The 22266-nt window shown below is 36.6% G+C and overlaps 1 protein-coding gene across 1 annotated transcript in view; it reads left to right on the top strand.

Moving 5' to 3' along the window:
• The window catches only part of Skap1 (src kinase associated phosphoprotein 1), a 278274-nt gene that overhangs the window by 31059 nt on the left and 224949 nt on the right, over nt 1-22266 (top strand). The window contains exon 2 of the mRNA XM_027924587.2: nt 1335-1440. Coding sequence (XP_027780388.1) covers nt 1335-1440 — 106 coding nt within the window. The remainder of the gene's footprint in view (nt 1-1334; nt 1441-22266) is intronic.

The raw sequence follows: 22266 nt of genomic DNA on the forward strand, positions 1-22266 counted from the left end.
CAGGCTAAGGAAGCTTCCTTCTCTTCCTGGTTTTTCAAGTGTTTTTATCATGAAGGCTGTTGAATTTTGTCAAATGTTTTTTTTCTGTGTCTGTTGAGATGATCGTGTGGTTTTTGTCCTGTTAATAGGATATATTGCATTAGATGAATCTTGACTGTAATTTGTTTTTACCTTTTAATTCGACTTCCCATTCCTTGTTCTTTAGCAATCAGAGGACCCTGGAGGAATGCACTAAGTGACCTCTGCAATGGATGCAATACAGGGCTTAGATGTTGATGTTGGTTCTGTGTAAAAACTTCAATTTCAGGACTTTGTACCTCATCAAAAGTCCTAGCGATGCTTATTTAGGATTTTTTTTTTATTTGGTATTATTGAATGGTATAAATGTAAAACAAATTTTTGGGTGTTCTTATGTAACTCAACCTTATAAGTTCATGACGCTATTTTGACAGTATATATGGTACAGTTTCGTATCATAGGCACAAATTTTGGAGGCCCAAATTTAACTATATTATTTATATTCTTTTTAGAAATGATGAACATTGTGTGCAGGATGAAGTGTGTAGCTACTATTTCTGGCAATTGCAATTATTATCAATGTATTTTGCCTTTGAAAATGTGTATGTCCCCCTCTTTCTTCCTTCAACATACCATGATTTGTTTCACAGTATGTATTTTCATCATGTCCCTATTTTATAATGTATGTTCACATTAATTGCAGTTTCTTTCTCTTGAACACATTTTTCTTTTCCATGTGGGTTCCTTCCCTCAGTTGCACTGTCATTTTCATTGATGATGCATCTGTTAATTAATATTTCTTCTTTGAATGCCTGCCCTTTTGTTCTTGATTTTGCAGTTCAGCTCTATTTTTTTTTAAATTTTAGCTCTAATTGTGATATTTCTTTTCTGGCTTCTATTGCTCTGTGACCTTCTGTGACTTATTTGTAATATTTATATTTTTATGAAATTGACAACCCATTCTCTGCCATCAGTGACAATTAACACATAAATGTATCTTTAAAATGGTTTAGAAAAAGTAGCTATTTTTGTGGTTAGTATATGCATCACCTTTCTAAATTCGTAGTAAGGCCTTGGATTCCTAGAACATGTCACTTATAGGCAAACATAAAATTTTAGTTAGTCTTTATTATGGCAAAATATACATAATATAAAATTCACCATACACAACTATTGCTAAGTGTGTAGTTCTGTGGTATTAAGTACATTCACATTGTTCTGCAACTATGAAATTTTTAAAGTGAAAAAATTCATTTCTTTTGATTTCCCCCTTTTTACCTCTTTTTTTCTGTTGACTGCCTTTCCTTTTCTTTTAGATGCTGAAGATTTCCTGGCAGAAGGCTTGAGAAATGAGAACCTCAGTGCTGGTGCAAGGGAGTGCAGAGACCATATTCTACGGGGCTTTCAGCAAATCAAAGCTAGGTTTGTAAAAATCAGTTCCATTATGCTTCCTTGAAAGCTTTGAAACAATTTATTACTAGTAAACTCTAATAGTGTGTAAATTAACAAAGTGAAATACACTGGTGATAGTCCTTTATCTGGCAGAAGCTTAATATTTACTTAAATTGAATTTGAGACAGACAAGCATATGGTACTTTACCAAATAAAAATATTTTAATAATTATGTATTTAAGATGATTACTCTGCTTTTAGCTTTGGAATTTTACGTTGGCTTTTATTGAACACTCTATGCTTAACAGGAAAGAAAGACAGGGAAAGCTAAGCATTTATTCTGGTCCAAATTACTAAAGGGAAGGTGTTAGGCAACGTGGGGTAATTTTCAGTGTATTTTTGTTACCGATTTTACTTTGACATCTTCTTCTCTAATGAAAACTTAAGGCAGATTTGTCCAGTTGATTCTTTGACCATGTTGGAATGTTTCCGTTCCAGACTGGGTTGAAATATCATACTTATTAAGTTTTTAAAATAAGAGGTCTTGATCTAATTTGTGCACCTTAGAATGTGAGCCCCTGAAGGTGTATGCACTTACTAGAGGGGAAATAAAAATTTTCTTTCACAAAATATTTTTCAACTACCTTTTGCTTGAACTGTGGCCACTGAACAAGAGTTGGGGATGAGTGTTACTTTGGCTTTTTCCAACCCGAGGTGGTATGATTCAGAATGTTCAAACTGGGAACTCTTTGAGAGCATCTGCAGGGTTATGGCTGGGATTTAATTTGTGCGGCCACCCGTTCTTAGTTTCTACTTTTAAAACCTCATTGCAACTCCTTAGAAGCAGGGAATTTTATCCTTTGGAAGGGCACAGCCAGAGTCTATTCCCTCCAGGAATGTGAGAGAACCTCACGAGATGCCCTGCTGGATCTTAATCGATCTTTCCTGCTGGCTAATTAAGCATCACTTTTACTCAGCAACTGGGGACTGTGTAATTATCAGCCTGGGTTGCCCTGAATAATTGAAACAAACAGAATGCAGAAGACGGGAGTTTTTTTGCAAAAGTGGGAAATATCTGTAATTTCTTGGTAGACTGAAAGGGCGTTGAAAACAAACTTCTGTACAATGTTACTTCACTAGTAGACAGTTTAGGCTTAGTTAGTAACCCACATGGAGGCTTAGTTAGTAACCCACAGAATTTTTTATTTTCACAAATTTGTGTTTGTATTATATAGGATTACTGTAAGTATAGTATGAGGAGTAAAAGAATTATTTTAAATTGTATTACAGGGAGGGGGATTTATACTAGTAGAACCCCCCATATCTACCTAAATATATTTAAGGATAAGGGATGTAAAAACAATTTTGCTGCAGCTATAAGGACAAATGAACAATGAGGAGGAATTCTTCTTTCCCATATTGGGAAAAGTCTAAATTTTAACCTTAACTGTGTAATAAAAGGCAAATTTGTTATCATTCATTACTGTTGGTTGCATATTACTCCTTGATGTGTGTGTGCAGCACTGGTGGTTGAACATGGGGCTTTATGCACGCTAGGCAAGTGCTCTACCACGGAGCTATGATCCCAGCTCTGAATATTACTTCTTATCCTCTTTTGAAATGCATACACACATGTGCATATGCACAGACACATAGAAACCTTATTTCTCATGGAGTAGAGAAGCTTCCTTGTGCTTAAACAGTGTCTGGCGTGGTTTGTGGGGTAGACACTCAGGAAATAATCAGCAGGAGCTTTAGGAAACATCTGCATTGTTGATGAGAGCTTTCTGTTCATTGATTTGTTGCAAGAAAGATGACACTTTATTTAGAATTTCATAATTATCAGATCACTGAGGAAATGAGGAGCCAGAAATTAAACTGTGCAAGAAAATGGAAAGAGGCGGCTTTCCTTTGGCAAGCTATTTGAAATAGCCTTACCTCTACCCCTTCGTTATTATCATCATTAGTGTAACCCTTGCTTAACCAAATCCTCTTCTTTATTTATGGCTGGTTAACATGATGCACTTTCATGTATTAATTCCAGTTGTTTTGAAAATACTGAAATCTTGCAAAATATCGGTCATATTATTTTATGTGGCAATTATATATATATCTCCCCAAAAGCTGGGTGTGAGAGAAATTTGGAAGCCATCAAATTTGAGAACTAATTATCTATGATAAATGGTGAGCAACATGGAAAAAAATTTCAAAGTCATTTAAAAAGTTTCATTTTTAATCATATTAAAACAACAGCATGTTAGGGGGTTGGTAAATTTTGAGGGTAAGAAGCTATCTAAAACTATAATTTGTTACTCCAGTGTTTATTTGGAAGGTTGGTAGAAATTTCCTAGCACAATAATCTTGGAAAGCTACTAGATAAATATAAATACTGCATATATTTACAACTTTGTTTTCTTACTTCAGTCCTTTAATTCTTTCTTCAACACTGTATTGCTGGGGAGTGGAAAATGGTGAAGAGAAGTAACAATAGCACTGCCTCTGATTCTTAGTAAATTTTGGGGCTTGGCCCTATTTTTTATGGCTGGCTCAGAATTCAGTGGTGTTTGCCATGGTTGTGGACCTGCTGTAAATTGAAGTGTCTGATGTCATCGCTGCTATTATAATATGCCATTTGCCACCTTTCTGTTGTCTAGGGTGACTGACAGGAGGAAATAATGATTGTGTCAAGAGTCACAGGTGTTCTCCAAATTCTCATTTGTTTTTTCAGTACAAGTAGCTTACCCATTCTCTTTCTTCCTAGGCTTAATGACAAAAAATAAAATAATATGGAATCTGTGTCTAGAGCTACATCCTCCCTCCCCCACCCCTAATTTGAAAGTATTTCCAAGGAAGGATAATGTTTTCAATATAAGACAAAACAAAAATGAATGGCAATTTCTGTGATTCCAAGAAAGTGAAACCCTGTTGTGGTATTTGATGTCCTGAGCTGTGATTTTCGTTGCTAGTCTTCAAATTGTTTTCTCACTTAAACCTTCTCCCTAAACAAAACAAAACAAAATTAACAGGGATGGAGTTGTGGCTCAGTGGTAGAGCACTTGCCTGGCATGTGTGAGGCCCTGGGTTCAATCCTCAGCACCACATATAAATAAATAAATAAAAGATCCATTTACAACTAAAAAATATTAAAAAACAAAAACAAGCAAAAAAACTAACAACTTTCACATTCCGAGTCCAGGTTTTAACTGAGCTCTTTAGAAAATGCTTGGGATGAAAGCAGACAAAGACTCCTCCTGCTTTATGATGGTGGTCACTGCAGGATCAGCTCCAGATGTGAGACACCTGGCACAGAGCAGGCATGATCTACACCCAGAAACCTGACGACGTTCTCACTCGCTTGGAGAAACAGTAGAGTGTTTCTTAAATGTTTGATCCAGTAGAGGCTGCCTGACAGCAATAATGCATTGAGAGTGGGGGAAGGGATGAAGAATATAGAATATTTTTATTATGGAGGTAGGGATAAATTCTCTCTTGATGGCCCTTTTTGGCACAACGAGTCATTTGTACTCCCTGTTGGAAGTCAAGGCCTGAGCCAATGGAAACAAACTTGGTGTATTGTTTCCTTCTGTGAAACTTAATAATGCTAAGGAGTTCCAAAAAGAGACAAGTAGATTTATAGGATACTGAAATGGAAAAAAAGAAAATAAAGAAATAACTTCGTGTAGCAGGGATTATGGCACAAACCCCAGGATATTTAAAGTACAAGCAGAAAGAGTATCTTGAACGTGTCTCATCGTAGGTGACTTGGCTGTTGCTCTGCATGAAACACGATATGCTAGTTCAAATCTCATGAAAAGAATGCTGACTTTGGGGATTTTAGTTTTATTTTCTGCTTAACATGGAGTTAGTTTTTAAAACTAGATTTAACCTTAATAATGGATATATAAACTGATATCTTCGCATTACAGATAGACAAGAAGTTAGTCTGGTAAAACTTGGGAGGAAGAGTTTTAAAGTAGCATACTGTAAATCTCATATTGTTAATTACATAGAATTTTACTTTTCATAACTGCTGGTTATTGAGCTTAAAAACTCCCAGAACAAAACATATTCAAATGAAGCATGCTCATTAAGAGAACGAATATTTTATATGCTAATGTGCTATTGGTACATTTGTGTTACTCATAAGTTTAAAGATTCGCTCATAACATCTCTTTCTGTTCTTTAATTTTGTTATTTATCCTGGAGTTTCAGTGCCAATGCAGAAAAAAAAAGAGTAGGAGATACTTGCATGATGATTCATCTAAGTTTAAATAGCTCTGAAAGACTTAAAAGTCATAGCAATAATTGTAGTACTTCTTGAAGGTTAATATTCATTTTTTTCTTTTTTTGCTTTATTCCTCCCTCTTACCCTTAAAAAAAATTAAAGAAGGACTGGGGACATAACTCAGTGGTAGAGTGCTTGCCTCAAATGTATGAGTCTGTGAGTTAAATGCCAAATCTCTGTACTAGTTTTCTGTTATTCAGTGAGTGTATGTAGAGATTTCACAATTGTATTAAATGTTTTTGGACTCTACTTCTTTAGGAATGAGGGTTACATTTCATTGCTCTTATAGTCTAAAATATTCTACAGGTGAGACTTATACAATATTACCTGTTGCTGGTTTTTTGGCTTCACTTTAGGATCTGAAAAGAAAGATTATCTGATTATGTGTTTTTCTAAGTTTCTGTCCTTTCAAAGCAGCCTCGAAATGTGCAATTCTCCCTTTCATTTTATGATGATGATGATTTTTTTTTCACTTGTGGGGGTATTTTGGGTTTGGTACCAAGATTAAATTGTTCCATTTTCTTTTACATTGGGCTATGTGGTGGTATTAGTAGGTGGAAACTTCTCCCTCTGGCATCCTATAAAATAAATATTTTGTGTAAGTAACTCTGACATGTAATAATATTTCATATTTTTCATGCTAAGTAACAGGTGGATTTTTAAAAAAGTTTGGATGAAAAAATTTATTCCTTTCAAAACTTTTTATTGAAAAAGCAAGAAAAAAAATCTCAGATAATAATTTTTCTATGTATTAAAAAGCATAGTCCTTGGTGGCTCAGAATAAATGCCTAATAATAAAACCATATTTATGATATTTTAATTTTATATCTTTGAGATTTTAGATTGAAGTTCAGAAAAATACATTTTAAGGGAGTTTTTGAGATCACTTGTAAAATAAGGTTATATATAATTCTTCCCAGTACTGAGCTCCTTAAATAGAATAACATGGTCCATCAAGAGTAAAAAGGAATTTTGAAATGTGATACAAGAGTCATGCAGGTAACTGTGCTTGCATCCTTTGTTGCTGCAAAATTGAAGTGACTCAGTCTTAAATAGACCAGCTTTGAATGGTTTTCTTGTAGATACATGTGGCTACTATTAGATGTATTATAAATGCTCAACCTCATTTTGTGAGCTAACCCACTAGAATATCTTTAATAAGCTGAGCACTACCCTTTAGCCATATAGTTAGGTCACTGAAATGTGCTTTATTCCTTATAGTATTTTGATCGTTTTCACCATGTGGGCACACTCCTGTTATCTACTCAATATGGATTTGCTTTGATCTCAAAGAAATCCTCAGTGTTAATTTTCAATACATGAAGGTTTTGTGTTTGTAGATGGAAACTCTTAATCCATACATTGCTTGAAAAGATCATTTGTATGAAATTCGTGACTTCATTTACTCTCCATTTGCTTTGCCCTTGATTTAAGCCTTATTTGATCTGGAGCTAGTCTTTTGTCCCAGAGTTGTATTGTGTTTTTGTTTTTGTTTTCTTTCTGCTTATAGAAGACCAGTGGGAAAAAAATGTCTCTGTGTCTGTATTTATCTGTTTGTGGATTTCCAGGAGCCTGTGGCTTGGGCCTTCCTCATTGTGGTTTTCTCTGATTTGCATGTTTCCCCTTGTTCTGGCAGAGAGAGTCTACTCTCTGTATTACAGTGAAACTGGAACAGAGGGGAGGGAAGTGCAAGATCAAGGAGTCAGCTGTCAGGAGCCAGGCTTTTTGTTCTGATGTTATTTCTATAACCCTGACTGAGTGTCCTGAAGATTCCCTAAATGATGATCTTATGTTTTCTTTTTAGATTGCCTTTCCAAAATGTTGTTAGGAATTAAAAAAAAAAAGTTACAAAAATGCAAACATTATTACAGGAAAAATAAATTTTTTTGCATATATATATATATATATATATATATATATATATATATACATACAGTAAACTTTATCACCCAAACTTTAAAACCTCTCTGATTTCTTTTATGGTGTCACTATGATTTTTTTTTAATTTGGAAAATGATGCAGGAAATTTCATTTCCTTAGGTTTTTGTTTTATTTCGTGATTTTGTCGAAAATGAGTTGAGTCTAATGTGGGTTTTTATCATCACACCATGTGAATCATTTCTTCTTTGGATGCCATATCTGCTCTCCTACTGTGTAGCCTCATTGAGTCTCCCTGAAGTGCAGTGCTAGCAGGGTTGATAATGAAATGTGGTACTGCTTATCACGCTCAGCGAAGGGCTCAGAAAAGACTGGGGTGGGGGTAGGGGCGAGAATCAATCCCTCAGGAACTTCTCCAGTGCTAGATATCCATATTTATCCCCCTGCATTTAAAACGGAAATGAGCTATCTTATGGTTTTAGTTTTTGATTTACATAAGATGTCACCACCGCCTTGGCAATGGGAATATTGTGCAGACCAACTGCTGACCTGTTTGGAAAGATCTAAGCCTATGGCCCCAGGTCTGATGCCATTTCTTTCATATTTCTTTCAAGACTCTCAGCAGTGCTTTGCAGTAGCTTTGATTCTTCAGTCCTCAAAGGATGCCCCTTCCAGGGCCAAACTTCTGAAGAAAAAAAATCAATGTAGGGGAACAAATGTCACATAAAGGAAAGAGCTGCTCTCCCTGTGGCAGTTCTTACTGTACTCAGACAATTAATGGGGAATTTACAAACCAGTAATACCCTGTTGTTTCAAGTAAAAAAAAAAAAACAAAAAAACTCCAGTATGATGCTAGTGCTTTGTTGCTGCAGAATGGAAGTGACTCAGTCTTAAATAGTCCAGCTTTGAATGGTTTTGTTGTAGATACATGTGGCTAATTTTAGATGTATTATAAATGCTCAACCTCTAGTACCCTCTTGAGTTTTTGAGCCTTGTGGAGGTTCTCATTTTAATTTACAGAAAACTTTATAATCTCCAATTAGCTATTTCTCTAAATTTTATTAATGTATGATTTTCATTTGTGAATTCTGCCATAACCACCAAATTGAAACCTTCTACTATGTCTACCAAGTGCTTTTTTCCCCAAAAAAACAATGTTATTTTTTTCCATTTTTTTTATTGGTACATTATACTTATATGTAATAGTGGTATTTATACATGCACATAACAATATAATTTGATCAGTATTGTTCCCCAGTATTTCCCCTTTCCTCTCTCCTCCTCCATCCCCAGATCCCTTTCCTCTACTCTACTGATCTTCCTTTTGTTTTCATGAGATTCCTCTCCATACATTGTTTTGTTCCATTTTCTGCTCTAGTTTTCAGATATGAGAGAAAACATTACAGCCTTTAACTTTCCGGACTTGGCTTAGTTCACTTAACATCATACTCTCAAGTTCTGTCCATTTTCCTGAAAATTACACAATTTTATTCTTCTTATGACTTAATAAAACTATTTTGTGTGTATATATGCCACATTTCCTTTGTCCATTCACCCCATTAATGGACCCTAGGCTGGTTTCATAATTTGGCTATTGTGAATTGTGCTGTTACAAACATAGGTATGCATGGATCACTATAGGATGCTGACTTTAATTCTTTAGGATAAATACCGAGGAGTTGTGTAACTGGGTCATATGTGTTTCCATTCATAGTCTTTTGAGGAATCTCTATACTGTTTTCTATAGTGGTTATACTAAATTACGGCCCCCATGACAATGTAAAAGTGTTACTTTCCTCCCATACTGTCTAGCATTTATCATTGGTTGTATTCTTGATGGCTCCTACTTTAACTGGAATAAGGTAAAATCTCAGTGTAGTTTTGATTTGCATTTCCCTAATTGCTAGAAGCGTTGAATCTTTTTTATATATTTTTTGGCCATTTATATTTCTTCTTTTGAGAAGTATCTTTTCAGTTCATTTATTCATTTATTGATGGGGTTATTTATTTTTTGGCAGTAAAGTTTTTGAGTTTTTATATATTCTGTCAGAAGACTGGCTAGCAAAGATTTTCTCCCATTCTATAGGTTCTCTCTTCACACTCATAATTGTTTCCTTCATATGCAGAAACTCCTTAATTTGATGCCATCCAAATTATTAGTTCTCGGTATATTTCCTGAGCTTCAGGAGTCCTATTGAGGAAGTTATTGCCTGCACCTGTTTGTTGGAGTGTTGACACTAATTTTTCTTCTAGAAGTTGCAACATTTTTGGTCTAATTCCTAGGTCTTTAATCCACTTTGATTTGTCTTTTGTGCAAAGTAAGAAATAGAGATCTAGTCTCCTCCTTCTTCTACATATAAATAACCATTTTTTTCCTCAGCACCATTTGTTTAAAAAGTTGTTTTTTGCCCCCAACATATGTTTTTGGCACCTTTGTCAAGGATCAAATGACTGTTATCTGTGTGGATTTGTCTTCTATTTTGTTTCATTGGTCTCTGTGACTGTTTTTTTTTTTTTTTTTTTAATCAGTACCATGCACAAAAGAATAGTTTTTGTGACTATAGCTCTGTAGTAGGATTTGAAGTTGGGTATTATGATGCCTCCAGCATTGCTTCCCCCCCCTCTTTACTCTTAGAAATACTTTGGCTGTTCCGGGACTTTTATTATTCCAAATGAATTTTGAGACTATTTTTTTCTAGTTCTATGAAGAATGTCATTGGTATTTTGATGGGGATTATATTGAATCTGTAGATCATTTTTGGTAATATGGCCATTTTAACAATATTAATTCTGCTTATCCATGAACATGGGTGGTCTTTCCATTTTCTTCTGTCTTCTTCAATTTCTTTCTTCTATGTCCTATAATTTTCATTATAGAGGGTTTTTTTACCTCCTTGGTTAGATATAGTCCTAGGTTTTTTTAAGGCTATTTTGGGTGGGACTGTTTTCCTGATTTCTTTTTCAGAAAATTCATTATTGATATATAGGAAAGCTGTTGATTTTTGTACATTTATTTTGTATCCGTGTGTGTGTGTGTGTGTGTGTGTGTGTGTGTTGAGAGAGAGAGAGAAAACTGATTTTTAAAATATTACTGAAAGTAACAGAATTAATAAAAGATTAGAATTTAGAATTCCTAATTGGTTACTTAGTTTACTTAGCCAGGCCATTAAAAATAATGAAGTGGCATATTTCAAAAGATTAATGGCTTAACAGAATTGTAACCAGGCACAGCGGTGCATGCCTGTAATCCTAATGACTTGGGAGGCTGAGGCAGGAGAATCACAAGTTCAAGGTCAGCCTGGGCAACTTAGCAAGATCCTGCCTCAAAATAAAAAACAGAAAGGACTGGAGGACTTGGAATGTATCTCAGAGGCAAGTATCTCTGTGTTACCCCCAATACTGAAAAAAACTGTAAACAATTATTAAGTCTAGTTAATTATATGAATATGAATGCCAGAGTGTTTGGGGATGAAGTGCACTAATGTTTACAGTTTGTTTTGGAAGGCATCAAAAAATATGATGTATGGGTGAATGGATAGATGGATGGATAGATGCATGACAAAGCAAATGTAATAATATATGAATCATAGAATCTACATTGTATATAGATATGGAGGTTCTTCCAATTTTATACATAGTTGAAATTTTTCATAAAGTTTTGCTAGAAATATATGATTGGTTTTATTTAGCAATTTAGAAACTATGGACTTCATTCACTGTGGTTTCAGAAAACCATATACTTCCTCAATTTGGAAATGTAATAAAAACACACACACATATGTGGTTTTTAGAATGATAGTTATCTAGAAATAACTTTATTATTCAGGGATGATACTAAACTAAAGGATAATCTTCCAGTTTGTTACTTCTGACATAACTAATGGGAAGTAGCAAACTTTTATACTTCTTTAAAACTTCTAGACCAGCAATTATTGAAGACTGAAATTCAATTCAAACATTCAGCCCAGGAGATTCTGAAATTTTGATTTTTTTTTAAAGAAAGGCAATTTCTGACTTTTCTCATAAATTTGATAAAAGGAAAGCTAATAGGAGATTGGTAGTCCAGTAGGAAATGGAACTCAATTTTACATTTTTTAAAATCATTTTATGGTATTAAAAATGACAGAGGTTAGAAACAAAGCTCTTATTCTTTTATTGAACTAGAATTGAAAGTGGCAGAAAATCATTTTGGCCCGACTGCAGTAAATGTTATCACTAAAACATGTTCGGGGGATATTAGGACAGTCTCTCAAGCACTGGACACAAAAGTTCACAGAACAAGAACTGATTTTTCTGTCCTTATCTTGAAATTATTAGATGTACAGGAGATGAAAGTATCTTAGCTCCTAAGAGGACAGGGGATGGAGTACATGTTGAAAAATGATAATGTCTCCTTTCTGAAGCCGGAATGGAGAGTATGTGGTAGCATGGGTGGCTCTGCATTGACAGGCATGGTGGAGGGGAGGGAATTCACAGGGGCAGGGGTGTCAGCACCCGAACCAGCACACCGGCCTGAGGAATCCAGGACCAGAGAAAACTTTGCCCCTTCAGTACTGTGAGCTGACAATGCAAATGGCGAGGAAGCAAATGATGTTCTTCATTAAAAGAACTGTTTGAAGATTTTATTTAACAAGGAGATTAAACTGGAGCTGTCAGCAGCTACTTTATTTGAGGAATCCTGTAGGAGAGAAATTTTAAGTCCATTTGGGAAAAACCAATCATTTTTGAGTGTGCAGTGTGATTATGCTTCAGAATTTTGTGTAAATGAAGCAGGTTGGTAGGCATATGTTTGCTGATTCTAAAATGATTAAAATTCAGAATAAGTAAGACTCTTGTGAAATTGAGTTTTCAGGCCCCAGCCAGTGTTCCATACTGCCATATGGCATAACTAGAATTAATTGCTGTTCCCAGTCTCTTATTCTTTTACTGAATACTTAGGTGCCCTGTTTGAAATACTAGAGGTTCCCCAAAAGTATTAAATCATATGAGATCCATGTTTGACATGTTCATGAAGACAGTGTGTGTAGCTAATAGTTGCTTAGAAGAATAAGCCTCTTAAGAGTTTTTCTAACTTCCCTCCACTGTCTCCCTACTCCTTGCTTTGCTTTTTTTTTTTTTAATTAAAAAAGGATCAATAGATAGAAGGGTTAGCAAGAAAGGAATGAAAGATTCCCAGGACTTTACTGTGCGGTATAAATAGAAAAGACAGAGCAAGGAATCTCTCAACATAGACCAGCCACGATAAACAGCATCACCTGGAAATTGTTGGTAATGCAGACTCCCAGGTAACCATTGAAGCAGACCTACTGAATCAGAATCTGCATTTTAATAAAACCAAGGTTATTTGTACGTACATTAACATCTGAGAAGCATTGCTCTAACACAGCAGACACACAAGGTTCATTTAAAAAAAATTTTTGTAGCTGTAAATGGACAGAATGCCTTTATTTTATTTGCTATGTGGTGCTGAGGATCGTACCTCACATGTGCTAGGCAAGTGCTTTGCCACTGAGCCATAACCCCAGTGTGCACCCCAACACATACACACATGCACAAAGTTCATTTTAAATTTGTTTATCAGAACTCAGAATACATATTTCTGGAGATAAGCTTCTTAAAGGCAATGCATGGTCTTATATTTAATTTTTTCTTATGAAATTCTAGCATGGTGCTGGCATGTGGCAGGAGTTCAATGATGTGTGGAGAATGAATGGTAAAAATGTGCTATAAATATGCTTTTAGGTCCCTTACTAGACCTTATAAAAACAAGAGACCCTCTTTATTTGAAAAATTATATTCCTACATAATATTTCCCAGAATTAAGGATGCTTTCTTTTTACTGAATTGAGAGAATACAGAGCCATGTTGAAAAGATGGTATCCATCTCTTCAAATATCTCCTATAATAACCTCAAAATATACTCAACTGTCATGTATATCTAAAATGAACAAATGAGAAAAAGAAAGAAAGTAACATTTCTCTGACATTCTAATTGGAATTGTGATAAAAGATTACAAGACTGCTCACCGTGTGTCTGAGTTCCCTTGGAGCATAGATGTCAATCATTCCAGCCATCTTTTTTACACATCACCAGCCCTTCGTCTTTGGCTATCCTCCTCCCTATTCAGCATTGTACAGCCTTGTCTTTACAATCTCTCTTTCTTTCCCCCCTCCCTTTCTCTCTCTCTTTCTTTTCCTGATGATTCTCTTCTACCCTTTGCCTATTTTCCGTCGAGTCAATGTCCTGTTATAAATTGAACCCCAAGTGGATCCTCAGGCTCTTCCTCCATCTGTGCCTAGCTAAAACATGACTTTCCTACCAGACATTGTTTAGCTTGCAACCATCTTAAAGAGAATTTGCTCATTTTCCGGAAGTGCTGTTGGCAATCTTCAAGCTCCTCGCTGCCACTTCTAGATTTTTTGCTCTTTGATTCTGTGCAAAGTCTTTACCCGTTTGAAGTTTGTCTCCATAACTTTGAAATACTCTGTCCCTCATCATCTTTTGAATTCAGTCTCTCCTCACATTGCTTAAGGACTAAAGTTGTCAATTCACAGTTGTTATTTTTGCTCCACTTCTGCTGCTGTTCCCCAGAGACTTCCTCTTTCTTCAGTTTAGCATTTCTTTCTCCATTACATCTCTCTAATCATCACATAAAAATGCTCAAATCTTTCCTAAGATTAGAAAAAAATAGATGTCCTACAGAGCAATTCCCTCTCTGACTGCTGACTTGTATCCCTTCCTGTACAGGGAAACGTCATGAAATAGAAACTCAGACTAGCCATTTCTGGTTTCCTGTTCTCTGGTCAGTCCTTGTTCATTCTTTAGTCCCCTTTAATCTAGCTTCTGCTGCATCATGTTACTCTTACCAAAGTACCAGTCCCTTTTGGATTGCCACATAGAGTTGATACTTCATGTTTGTCTGATTTGGTCTTTCTGTGGCATTTGACATAATTTATCACTTCATTTTTCTTAGAAATTTAAAAAACTCACCTGCTATGGACTCCCATGATGATAGTCTCTCCTGGTTTCATTTCTTCCTGTGTATAGTCTCTCTCTCTCTCTCTCTCTCTCCTCTTACTTGAACTCATTTTGTTACCCTGCCCTCCTCCTGCTGTTCCTCATCTTGTGTCTTTCATTGCTACATTCTTCTAGGCAGTTACCTGCATGTCTATAGCTACAGTTTCCCCTGTGCATGGATGACTCCCAGTTCTACAGCTGCAGTTCTGCGTCCAAGGCACCAGAAAGCACATTGGATAGCTCCTCCCCAGTGTCCCATGGGATACTTCTGACTGCCCAACACAGGGAGAGACCCTGCTGGATGCCTCCTCAACAGCCATCTTCCATTCTTCCTTGACAGCAGAATGCTACTAACCCAGGGATGAATCATCATCTGCAAGCCATTCTGCTTTGCTAGTGGTTGGTCTAAGATTTATATAAAATACAGTTCGGGCTATAGAAATGTAAGATTTCTGAAAGTCGTTCACCTGACACTGATGTTTGGGACATAGCACTACTTTGAAATGTACTAATTACCTGAAGACATTCATCTGCTCCGAAGTGTTAGAGCAGAAAGATGGGAAGAGACTTCATGCCGCTGTTCTGGCCTGCACCAACTCTGGAATCACCTGCCTCCAGACCTTTTGTTTTGTGGGAAAAATAAACCTCTACTCATCCAAACCCTTGTCAGTCAGGTTTTCTGTTACTTGTAGTCAGAAGAATCTTGAATGCTTGGGGGTCTAGGTCTGACCTTGTTATCTGATATTCTGCTTCTTCTGCTCTTACATTCTAGTCTTCCTCTGCTTTCTCCAGGCCCAGGTTGCCAAGGTAGCATCTGGGAGTCATTCTTGACTTCTCTCTTCTTTTCCCCAGTCATCAATAGGCCTCCTGATTCTTTATCCTAAATCCGTCTTCTTTTTCTTTTAATGTTTTTATTAGTGTGTTATAATGTTACATAATAGTGGGGCTCATTTTGACATAATCATACATGCATGGGATATAATTTGCTCCATTTCAGTCCCCAGTGCTTTTTCTTTTGCTTCTCCTTCTCTTCTCTACTGGTCTTTCTTCTACTTATTTTTTCTTGTTGTTTTTTAAGTTGGTGCTTTTCATATGTACATAAAGGTAGGATTCACTATGGTATATTCCTGTGTATACAAAGCATAATTTTGTCATTTCATTCCCAATTTTCTTCCTTTTCTCATTTCCTCCTCCATATCCTTCAATTCCCTTCCTCTGTTCCACTGATCTCCCCTCTAATTTTGTGGAACCCCTCCCCCCATACTCTTTTTTCCCTACTTGCCCTAGCTTCCACATGTGAGAGAAAAATTCACCCTTGACTTTCTGAGCCTGCCTATTTCACTTAGCATAATGTTCTTTAGTTCCATCCATTTACCAGCAAAAAAAAAAAAAAAAAAAAAAAAAAAAAAAGCATAGTTTCATTCTTCTTTATGGCTGAGTAAAACTCTAGTGTGTATATATACCACATTTTCTTTATCCATTCATCTGTTGACAGGCACCTGGGCTGGATCCAGAACTTGGCTGTTGTGAATTATGCTGCTGTAAACATGCAAGTGCCTGCCTAACTATAGTATGATGCTAAATCTGTCTTCTTGTGTCCCCTCTGTCACTGGCTAACCATCAGCTTTCATAAAGTGTGACCTGAGTTTTGCAGAATGCTCTTTTCTAGTTTTTGCCTCCCATCTATCCCTGTTCCAGTTTCTTCTGCTCCTCCATTTTGTTGAAAGAGAAAACTTATACTCAATGGTCATTTAATCATTCATGCTATAAGAGATTTACTGACATAAAATGATAAGACGTACTATAAGAAGGTTGAAAAGTATATAAAATCTCACAGAGAAAAATACCTGAAAAAAATATACACCAAAACATTAGTGATAATGATCTCTGGCAAGTGGAATTTGAGTGAGTTTTAATTTCTTCTTTTTGTTTATTTGTATTTTCTCTCTATAGTGAATATATATCTAATCACAAGTTACCAATACCAAAGTTTTGCCTGTTTTAGAAAGGGGCAGGGATTTAAGAGCCAGAATATTTGGTTTCAAGGTGGGAAAGGAGTTGGTACTGAGGGGGAAAGAGACATGGAAATAGGAGACTAGGCTTTAATTGTGCAGCTTGGTCTGGGGTGACTTCTATGAAAACAAACATCTGTATTTGGGGGTGTATTATGCTGTGCTTTTTTTTTTAATTTTTTATTGTTGGTTGTTCAATTATGCTATGCTTAAACATACACATGCAAAAGGGAAATGATTTTTGAGCCATATGAAATGCAACAGTCCTTTGAGTGCTTTATGATGATTTTTCTAAAATATGTTTTGGATTTTTCTTTTTAAATCAAGGAAGTTCATTCTGAAGGTCTTCATTAGATGAGGTATCACTGACTGAGAACAACTTCCATCTCTTAGATGTTATCCCTTTGAGCTGCACTTAACTGACACAGGATGAATCTTTCATTACAAAAGGATTATCTACACTCTGTTCGACTACTTAGTAAAGCATTCATTTTTGTTGGACTCCTTTTCCAAAGTCACGGTGCTTGAGTAAACCATTCACTTCCTCTTTCTCAAAACATCAGTCACCATGATTGATTTTTATGTGGGTCATAAAGAGAAATGGAATCAACTGAAAGCAGGGTGAGGATTACAGACTAAAGCAGTTAATTTACTTAACAAATATATATATCAGCAAGTTGTTTATGTTGGACATGATGCCAGGTGATCAAGACTGTGTCACATAAGACATATCCTTGTTTTCCAAGGAGTTCTTGGGCTAATGAGTGGCCAGAGTCTGCATGGAGCCCCCTGCTCACAGATCCCTTTCCTATAGAGTCTGAAATGTTTTGTTTCAATTTGTTACATGCCTGGAGTTCCACAATTTAGAGATTCATGTGGGTTTTAAAATATAATTTTTTAAAATTACAAATTTACTTGGAGGGTGAAGAAACTTTCAGTGATCCATTTATGTGCATTGGTCCTATTCAATGATTTTCTTCTATCTCTTGGTTCAGGTGACTGTACTAAGGAAATTCAATGGCTAGTAAGTTTGTTAAATGGCTGTGATAGGCAAATGCTCAGTGCTAAGTACTCTGAGGGTTGTGAGAGTAAAAAATTATCCTTTCCCTCACACTTCAGAGACTGTTAATTCTGCAATTTAAGATTAACAGTCATGAGCTGGGTGCAGTGGTGCACATCTGTAATCTCAGAGGTTCCGGAGGCTGAGTCAGAAGGATCTCAAGTTCGAAGCCAGCCTCAGCCTCATCAAGGTGCTTAGCAACTCAGTGAGACCCTGTCTCTAAGTAAAAAAATACAAAGTAGAGCTGGGGATGTGGCTCAGTGGTCAAATACCCCTGAGTTCAATCTCCTGTACAAAAAAAAAAGCTAACAGTCACAACTAAAATTGATCACATACCTACCATGTGCCAGGCCCTGTGTCAAGGATTTTATACAAATTCTCTCATTTAACCCTCTCAAAATGTATGCAAAGTGAACACTGTTGTAATCTCCTTTTAGCAGACAAGAAAACTGAGGTTCAGAGAGGCAAGCAGTTTGCCCAAGCCTATGTAGAAATTAGGTTCTGGAATTGGGATTTGAATCCAGGCAGTGTGATTTTTGGGTAAACACTCATATTGAGGCTCAATTTCTTCATAATTAGTGAAGAATGTCAATTTGTTCATTCATTTGTAGGGTAAACAAATGTTTATTGAGCATATACTATGTGTGAAGCATTTTTTGTAGTGACACAAGTCCCAGTCCTTCTGCAACTTATTTTTAGGGATGATAAACCAAAGGATTATACAGTACACTACTTTGTAGGGTTGTCATTTTGCACACGAAAGTGCCTAATACAATATGTATCACATAATGGATATTCAACAAATATTCTCAAGAAACTGACAACTGGGTGGGAAAGATAAAAAGCATGCACAAAATACCTAAAGTAAAAGATACATGTAGGAAAATCTTTAGAAGAGGTGCATAGAGATAATACCGGGAAAGCCCAGAGAAGGAATGCACTTCTGGTTGGTGGGCTGTGGGAAGTCTTCATGGATGAGTCAGCATCATGGGTTGGCCAAAGTTGAAAGAAATGGATTTTTGGTGAGATAAATCAAACACAAAAATACCATGTGCAAAAGATGCAGAAGAAGAAGCAAAGGGTGATTCTGTTTTCAGGCAAAAGAGAATAATGGGAAAGATGGCTGAAGAGATAGGATGAAACTAAATCCTGGAAAGGAGAGTTTTGACTGGGTTTGGAGAGGAGGGTAAGTAAAACATGAGACCGGGATAGTTAAACTGAGAAAGGGTGCTTTAGTAGGAAGCTGTGCCCAACATTTGGATCTTTCGTACTAAAATTGAATCTACTGGGAGGTGGGAGATTGTTGTAAAGGAAGAGGAAAACATCAAAGATTGTCTATGTCCCTTTTGCCCAGAGAAATAAGACAAATCTCCTCTGCCACTCTCTAGGAAGGATACTGGGAATTGAACCTAGGGGTGCTTAACCACTGAGCCACATCCCCAGCCCTTTTTATATTTTATTTGGAGACAGGGTCTCACTAAATTGCTTAGGGACTTGCTAAATTGCTGAGGCTGGCTTTGAACTCAAGGTCCTCCTGCCTCAGCTTCCGGAGCCACTGGGATTACAGGTGTGTGCCATCAAGCCTGGCCTATTTTTCAGTTTTATTGTGGAATGACTGGCATGTGAAGCACTGCACATACATAATGTATACAATTTGGTGGTCTAGCCACTTTCCAGAACCTTACATCCATAGGAAAAGCCATTCTAAACAGCTGGCTTTGTGCTTCAACTTTTGAAATATGATTAACTTTTACATTAAAAACTATATTCTACCATTCATATCTGTTAACAATATTTACTAGATTTTTTTAATTTGGTAAACTGTACAACTTGCCACCATCCATTCCTTTGTTTCATTAGGAAAATGAATGCCAAGGCCCAAATATTTGGAAATGAACTTTTGAAATACAGTCTATTCTTAAACTAAGGACTGCCTTTTTAAAATGTCCTTAGCAGACAACCATTGATAAATTATCTCTTTCCTTTGTAGTGGTTCCCCCTCCCCAAACTGGCCCCATTACATGAATTATCAGGAGATCTTATTTAGAAATACAGATTCTAAGCCTCTAGAGATGCTGATTCACTAGGTCTGGGGTAGTCCTCAAAAATGCATGTTTCCACAGGGTTCCAAGGAATTCTAAAGACCAGGCAAATATGTAAGCATCTTTATCAGGAGACTCCAGGTTTTTTTGAGGGAGGGGGGTAGGAGGGTAAGAGGCTATTATGTTTTTCAACTGAATTTTAACAGTGAAAGGGAAGAAAATAAGAAGGATTTTTATTGGAAGGTGTGAACAGAGGATGGCGATTACGATGGTAAGGAGGGTTTCCCAACATGATTGGGGATAATTGATAGGAAAAATTTTATGAGCAGGCCTGGCTTAGGACCTGCCAGTAGCTGACAGTATCTCAATTTGCTTCCGGGATGAGCAGAAGGGGATATGCTCATATACTGATTGCCGTGCTTCACTGTGGCCTGGCAAAATCTCAAGACATTTCTGATAGTGAAGAATCCCTCTGAGTGGGGTAGAACTGGAAGTCCTGGGGTTGGCCAGTTGATTGTGGTTGAACTGATGGGACCTCTGACCTGTATTGATGGAGCCTCAGAACAGGCCACATTATCATTAGCCTTAAGATCAAAGTTCATTCCATTCTTTATGATTTAGATAATTGATACTTTATGCAAGGGTTTAACTATAACTGCTATAGGTTCTGTACAGAGGACTCAATGGAAAAGAATGATACTTAAGAATCCTGCCCAATAAGGATCAAAATGAGATTAAGGCAAAAGCAATAGTTTAAAATAAGTAGGTTCATATGAACTTAGAAAAAATTGTGAAATAATTTTCAAGTGATTTCTGAACTTCTGTGTGCATTTCAATTCTTAACTAGAAGAAAGTGTATACATAAGAATAGGGGTTTTATAAAAATTTCAGTAATTCATTATAATTCTGGGTGGTTTTAATAGAGGCCTGTATTCTAGATTCTGTTTTTATTTATTTATTCAGATTTTGGTGCAATGTGAATGAGTGAAATAATACTGTCTTTAATTAGGATTCTGTTGTTATTTTTCAATTAATCTGTGTCAGTAGTTTTAGCATTTGTATTAAATCATTTTCTTCATGAAAGCTTTTAATGAGGAAACAAATTGATTGTATTTATGTATTGGATTCTTGCCACTGTGATGTGTATTCGGTCGTGTCTTTTGAAGTGTATTTTTGCCGGTCATCTCGTGGTTAGTCTTTGAAGCTTTGACACACACACACACACACACACACACACACACACACACACACACACAGAGAGAGAGAGAGAGAAACTCTTTGTTTGGATGAAGGTTTTAATTTAACAAAGCACTCTTATTTTTAATATTTCTTCTCTTTTCTCCCCTTCCTCTTTTTCCCCCTTGCCTTTATGTTACTTAGAGAATAAAGGCACCCCACACCCATCATATTGGAATAAATCCACACTCCACAGTACTGCTTCAGTGCCTTGCCCTCTGCCTGCCTCCCCAGTATTGTCTTCTCCCTTCCCTGAGAAACACTGCTCTCTACTCATTCTGAGCAATGATACCCTGTGCTGTTTCTGATCTAACAAGAATTTATTGAGCACAAGCTCTATGCTACTTCTCCTTGATGTCTCAGTGACATAGAAAGGTGAGATTTTAATGCACTAATATAGGTGTTCACAGGTGTGCTGTGGAAGCAGCTAAACCAGGAGACTGGGTTGAGCCTCAAGGTACCGTCAAGAGTTTAGGTGAAGAAGGAGGCATGAAAGGAAAAGTGTGCCGGCAGAGGGAGCAGCAACATGTGAGTGGGAGCTGGGGTGAGTCACTGAAGGATTTTAAGCAGATGATTAAGACAGGGTTTGCCCTTTAGGTCATCAAAATAATGTTGGTGCTAAGGACATAAAAAACTGACATTTATTAGGGGCTTACCAGGTACCAGGCTTACTATTCACTTCTTTGTTCATTCTCCCAAGAACCATACAAAGCAGGTGTGCTTACTATTTCTGATTGAAAGATGAGGAAAACATATCTGCAGCAAAAGTCTTATACTAGAAGGTGGAGCTTGGATTACATCCAAGGCCTGTCTGCAAAGCCTTTGTTCTTCATGGTCACTGCATTATCTTTTCCATCCACATTGAAGAGACTGGTCAGAGGGGGCAGGATGATGGCAAGTGGGCCAGTTAGGACATGGTCACCCTGATCTCCATGAAGGCTTGAAGGAATTTCAGTGTCTGCATAGATAGGGAGGAGATAGATTAAAAGGATATTAAGGAAATAGGTCTTGGCGACTGATGGGTATACATAGTAACAGAGAAAGAGGTAAAGGGATGATTCCTAAGCTTCACTTGGGTGGATGTCATACATTGAAAGAGAAAACACAGGAGTAGGAGAGGTTTGGGACTTGAGGAATCAAGGGCAATTCTACTCAGAAGTTCTCTTTCTGAGAGAGAAGAATATCATTATTTGCTGAGAAATAATGATATCCGCAGCTTCTGAACATTTTAATTCATTTTTTAATATATATATATATTTTATTTGTTGATGGACCTTTATTTTTATTTATTTGTATGCGGTACTGAGAATCGAACCCAGTGCCTT

This window comes from Marmota flaviventris, chromosome 17 (assembly GCF_047511675.1).
Source record: "Marmota flaviventris isolate mMarFla1 chromosome 17, mMarFla1.hap1, whole genome shotgun sequence".
NCBI classification, from domain to species: domain Eukaryota; kingdom Metazoa; phylum Chordata; class Mammalia; order Rodentia; family Sciuridae; genus Marmota; species Marmota flaviventris.